Genomic DNA, 6000 nt, shown 5'->3' on the forward strand with positions numbered 1-6000 from the left:
AAAACAAAGCTGTTTGGCTTCTGTATTGGGTTACTCTGCTGGCTCAGTCCTGCTCCTTTCCTGCAGCAGGGAAAGATGAGATGCCCACAGCTTGCTTAGGTTTCTTCCCTTACTGTTTGTAAGGGAAGGTGATGCAGAGGCAGCGCTGCCAGCAGCGGCTTCGGCAAGGGGAGAGCTCCTGCAGGACTGTCTGTCATCTGGTCCTTGTGCAGTCACTGGGGCCCTGCCTTAAATTCCTCGTGAGCTTCCTCTGTGTGAGGGTTTAAGGCTGCTTGGGTTGTGGGCTGCTCTGTGCTGGGGGTGAGGCGAGGTGCAGGGATGCCTCGGTAACAATGTGCTCCTCCTTCTCTCCTCCAGTTCCCATGATGGGCACCCACATGGCCATGACCGGCGACATGAATGGCCTCAGCCCCACGCAGGCGCTGCCTCCTCCCCTCTCCATGCCTTCAACGTCCCACTGCACTCCCCCTCCTCCATACCCCACAGACTGCAGCATTGTCAGGTGAGCAGGAGCAGGCTGCCCAGCACATCTCCTACCCATGGGGAGCAGAGGCCTCGTGCCGGGAGCCTGAGTAGCCCCTGCCAGGTCCCTCACCCCTTTTTCATGGAGTTTTGCATCCAGTGGGCTTTGGCAGGCCTGAGGCTGGGCCACCCTCTGGGCCCTGAGTCTCAACCCCCCACCTCTGAGCAGCTGAGAGAAACAGGGACAATAGGACTGCAAGAAAGCCAAGGGATACAGCATCTGCTGGACTGGTGGAGCAGATGGCACCCTGAAATAAGCCAGGGAGTCCTGCAGATTTTTTTCTATTTTTTTTATACTGACACTTGTATTTTTTTTCTTCTGTGGCCATGCAGCAAGCTGTGGCTGGGGTCAGAAGTACAACCAGCCTCCCTAGAGATGCAGCTCGTCTGCCCTCCATGAAGTCAAACAGGTTGAAAAATGCTCCCCACGGTCCTTTATACTTAGAGAGGAACGTGATGATTTGAAGTACTGTGGGTGCATGATGTGTCTGAGCCCCAGACCAACCGCCTTGGTGAAGCCCTCTGTCTATGTGGCTTGCTGCCATGGGCTCAGCTACATTCTGGGTCAACCTGGCAAGAAGGTCTTTGGGAGCCTTCCTGCCCTGACATCTGGGATGCAGCACCAGCTTTCGGCTAAGGCAAGGTGCTGCCATGAGGGTTGTCTACTAGGAGCCAAGTTTGAAGGACTCCCTCATTTGTTTGGTGTGGCAGCGATGTGGCTTGCTGGCCTGGGATGTCTTGGAGGAGGTCAAGCCAAGGGTAAAAGCTTCATTTTCTGTTGCTGCAGGTTGGCTTAGTGTTTGGTTTTTCTGTGGTTTGGGCTGTTGCAGCCAGGGTGATCCTTTTTTCTCTCTCCTTCCTTCCTTCCTCCTCTGCAGCTTCTTAGCGAGGTTGGGCTGCTCATCCTGTGTGGATTATTTCACGACCCAGGGGCTGACCACCATCTATCAGATTGAGCATTACTCCATGGATGTAAGTAACTCCTCACCATTTCCTTTGTTTGCAGCCTTGGCCCTGCTGTAGAAACAGGTCAAATCCAGACTCAGTATTTTTTTTATGTGATTAGTTTGATTTAAGGCTGTTGCACACCACAGAAAACTTACTGGGAGGTATAGAGGCTGGACTCGGTGCCAGTTGGTGGTTGTAACTACCTTGCCTGGCACAGAGAAAGTGCATCTCCCCCTCCCCACTGCTGTCCTTTTTAGTCCCCAAAGTGGCCCCAGCCCACACGCCTGTTAAATCTGCAAGGCTTGGTTTCAGTTTACGCTCCTCTGAAACACCTCACTCGCCTGCAGACAAGTAGGCTGTCCAGAAGTGGTCTGCGTTTTTCCCCTCCCTGCTTCTGTTTTCTGGCCTTACCTTAACAATCTTCCCTTGCCACTGATGTCTCGGCCCAGCTGCCTTTTCTCTTGCATGGCTGTTGCTGCAGGGTTGCTCCCTCCTATCCTGTGCTGCTGCTCTCCAGAGATTGGCCCTCCTTTTTCTGCCCCAAGACTTTGCAAGGCTGTGATGCTTCCTAGGCTGGGCTGCCTTCCTTCTGCTGATGCTCTAATTAGAAAAGCTGACCCACATTAACCAAAGCTGGTTGCTAACTTGTTTTCAAAAGCCAATGTCACATTTCCCAGAGTTAGGTAAGGCTGCCCTCGAGTACAGTACCCGCAGAGGTTGATGGGGCCTCAAAATCCAAATGTTTTAAGCTTAGGTTTCTGTCTTAAACTTTTGTTTGTTCGAGTCATTTAGGCAGTTTCTGTAGAGTCAGACCCAGATCTTTGAACATTGGAGCCCAAACTTTAATTCTAAAATCCTCTTGCAGGCTTTGGAATGAGCAGTGAACTTTTCAAAGCTGTTGAACTTCTGCAGTCCAGCATCCCCCACCACAGACAACCAGTAGAACTCTTCAAAGGAGTTTTGGAGGCCTTGCAGTCCAGTTAAACTTCTAGCTTTAGGTCATCATATCTTATGCATGAATGTGTCACTTCCAAAGGGACCTTGTGTCATCAGTCCTTGCTGCCTCTCAGCTACACATACTTGTTCAGGAGTGGTGAGCCAGTGAACCACCACCTTCAGGATCAGTGGCTTGTCTTCTGTAGTGCATCACAGCCACCGTGGGTTAATAATTAAGCATTTGCAGGGTGGCCCAGAGGCTGCTTTTACCGGAGCCCAGACCCCCTGGATTGCCCAGGGATTGCCCTGTTAAGCCCTGCTCCTTGCCTTGCAGGATCTGGTGAGCCTCAAGATCCCGGAGCAGTTCCGCCATGCCATCTGGAAGGGCATCCTGGACCACCGGCAGCTCCATGACTTCTCCTCCCCTCCCCACCTCCTGCGTACCCCCAGCGGCGCCTCCACTGTCAGCGTGGGCTCCAGCGAGACCCGTGGGGAGCGGGTCATCGACGCGGTCCGCTTCACGCTCCGGCAGACCATTTCCTTCCCACCCCGCGACGAGTGGAACGACTTCAACTTCGACATGGATGCCCGGCGCAACAAACAGCAACGCATCAAGGAGGAAGGGGAGTGAGCTCCGCAGACCCCGCTCCGCCCCGCCTCAGCCACAAACTGCTCAGCCCTTCGTTTTGTCTTCCCTTCTGCTTGGTACTGCACCCCTGGACGAAGGGCGGAGGGAGCCTCCTTGCTCGCTCGTGCTAGTTATGCCCTTGGCGCTGTCCAGACCATGCTCCTGGACCGCAGCCTCCACCCCAGCTCTTGCAAGAGGAGGAGCTGAGCGAAGGGGGAAGGCGGGTGGCGTTTCCTTGAAAGCCGTTCATTGGCCTTCTCGAGAAGGCGTTGTCCTTGTTTCGTGTTTTCCTTTGGGGAGAGGGCTTCTTTTCTTGACTTTTTGAATCCTCACACGCCTTGTGGGTGTCCTGACCTGCAAACTCTCTCTCTCATCCAGCAATCCCACTTCGAAAAGCAGGAAGGTTTAAACGTGTTTTTTTTTTTTAAAGCCAAAACCAAAAAAGTAAAAATCAATACCCAAAGCCACCAAACCAACAGTTCATCTGAAAAACAAATGGGAATTGGTCTGCTGAATGTTGCACTTAAACAGCCTCTTCCCCCAGAGCTGAGCGCTCTGTTCATGTGTACTATTCTCCAGCGGAGACAGCACATGCACTTTGCTGGACAGGCCAGAGCTTATGGCCACCTGCAACCCTCTTTTTCCTTTTCCTTTGCATTCTATAGGGGAAAAACAAACCTGGTTTCTCTTCTCATTTTGAATGTACGCTCTACTTGTATATCCTGGTTTGCTTTGGTCAGGATATAAATGCCGATACAGCCATAAGTGATTCTGACACTTGTCAGTAATTCTGACTCTTGTCCCCCACCCAACATTAGCCACTCTGTACTACTACTGAAACTTAAGCTAGAGAATTAGGCTTTGCCACATATGCCGCCTGGTTAGTTTAGCACAAGGGTTTGCCTGCCTGTCTTCCGACCAGAGGACTTACTGGGAGCTGCACACTGATTTGTAGGGCTTCAGCTACCCAGAACCCAGGCAATTCTTTATTTAGACTGTTAGATTGGTTAATTAAAGTAGAGCTGTCTTTAGACATGCCTGTAGTAGCCTGGAATGTGTTATTTTGTTGCTGGGGACTATAGACTAAATAACGAGCAACAAAAAGTGCAGAGTAAAAAAATACACGTAATATGCGTTTTCCAGCAGCCTCAGAACAAGCACCAGTTCTGTGGTAGTATGAGCGTTGCTACTGCAGAAGTCCTGTTTACATGAAAAAAATGATTTTTCTGTTATTTTTTCTTCATTGGTTGAACAGCAGCTGTGCTCTGAGGCATTTCCTCTGACTGCCAGTGATACTGTGGACAAGTAACTGAACATTTTCACATTTATGTTGGCCAAGGTAGTGTGACTGGAAAAACTAAAGCAAGGGGCTTGGCTCAGGACTGCTGCTTTCAGGTTGGCTTTTGCTGTTAACAGTAAGCCTGGCTTTGTTTTTTTTACTGGAGAAAGATGGAAGAAGCAGCTTTTAAAGGACTTGTCATCCTACCTTGCTACAACCAAATAATCTTGTTTCAATGCAGTGGCTGTCTTCTGGGCCCTGCTGTGTGCCTCTTATTTCACATAATCAACGCTGTTAGCATCCTCCTCCATCTGTCCATTGTGCCAGGTTGCATTCAAAGACTGCCTTTAGGTAACTGTGCAAGCCTATTTTGGATAGCTCTGAGCGGTAATGTAAGATGGTTACCTTGTAAAGTGTGTATATATATTTTTTTGTATGTGTAATTTTTGTTTCCTACAGCATAACATGCCAATTTTTATTTCTTCTTGGGCTACTGGGTCTGACAGAACCACGTTAAAATGTTTTTTGTTTTTCTGTTTTTTTAATTATTATTTTTATGCAGAATGCTTACCGTATACTGTGTAACAAATGGCGTCGTCACTGGACAAATATATTTGTATTTTTTCATACTGAGATTCCCGTGTTACTTTGCAGTTGAGGGGAGGGGGCAGGTACCGAAAGCCTGTTTTATCATTTTGTTTTGTAACACTTCAAAGAGCAGCGTCCTAGATTTCAAAGTATTTAACATGCTCAGTGTGAAAACTTACTATGTCTTTTTTTTTTTTTTATTCTAGTATGCTACAAAAGGAGCGAGTCAGCCTGCTCTTGACTCAATGCAAGAATTCATTCAGCAGGGCAGTGTTAGCGTGGGGAAAGTGTTAGTGCGGGTACTCTGCAAGGTCCTGGAGGTGAGCTGGGTTGTGCCCTTCTCACCTCCGTGGTTTTGCATCTCCATTGTGTAATCCTTCTGAGCTGCTTCAGTACTGTACAAATATTGATGCCTTCATGACCTTCGTTCTAGGAACTAGGAAGCTTCTGACTACCAAGGTTAATGCAGTTAATGCCGTGCCCAGAGTCTGGGCGCAAGAACATTAGTATCTGCTTTTCAACTCAGCAGTAAGATGGAGCTTTTCTGCTACATCACTAGTGACTAAAATATATGCTGTGAAAACCTTCTTTCCACTGTATACCACTACAGAGTGCACTTATGTGTAACTGGGATTCTTCACGTGAGTTTGAACAGCTGTAGCTTTTACCCTCCCCTGTAGAGCTGTGATTATTTTTGTTGTTGTTGTTTTGTTTTGATACATCAAAGCCCGTGGGTTAATTGAGCTGAGGATCTACCAATGCTTGTAGCAATGACAGTGTTGCCTGCACCAGGATTTGTGTGTGTTTTGGAACACCCTGTTGTTGAAGTCGATGAAAATAAAAGCCGGACTGAAAATGATGCTGAATTCCCGAACAGCTTCCTTTCTTGCCTGTGCGCCGCCTTGGAAACAAGCAAGAGCCTTTTGCTGCTGCTTATTGCTCTGAGCAGTGGGGCCTAGAGTCACCTCTGCATATGTGCGTTTGTCTAATCCCCTTAGATGCTCACCAGTCACCTCTTTTGCAGCTGTACCTTGACCCAACACAGAGGCTGAGGTGGCAGTGGTTTGGCTGCTGTGACCTGCAGCTGATCCCGTGGCTG

At 49.0% G+C, this 6000-nt stretch overlaps 1 protein-coding gene across 10 annotated transcripts in view; it reads left to right on the forward strand.

Moving 5' to 3' along the window:
- The window catches only part of TP63 (tumor protein p63), a 154314-nt gene extending 148554 nt beyond the window's left edge, over positions 1-5760 (forward strand). For all 10 annotated transcript variants that reach the window (XM_068692077.1, XM_068692080.1, XM_068692078.1 and 7 more), the window contains 3 exons: positions 358-502; positions 1401-1494; positions 2741-5760. In XM_068692077.1, the coding sequence (XP_068548178.1) occupies positions 358-502; positions 1401-1494; positions 2741-3037 (536 nt within the window). In that variant the 3' untranslated portion in view covers positions 3038-5760. The remainder of the gene's footprint in view (positions 1-357; positions 503-1400; positions 1495-2740) is intronic.
- Positions 5761-6000: the final 240 nt, after the last annotated feature.

Source organism: Anas acuta, chromosome 9 (genome assembly GCF_963932015.1).
Source record: "Anas acuta chromosome 9, bAnaAcu1.1, whole genome shotgun sequence".
Lineage (NCBI taxonomy): Eukaryota > Metazoa > Chordata > Aves > Anseriformes > Anatidae > Anas > Anas acuta.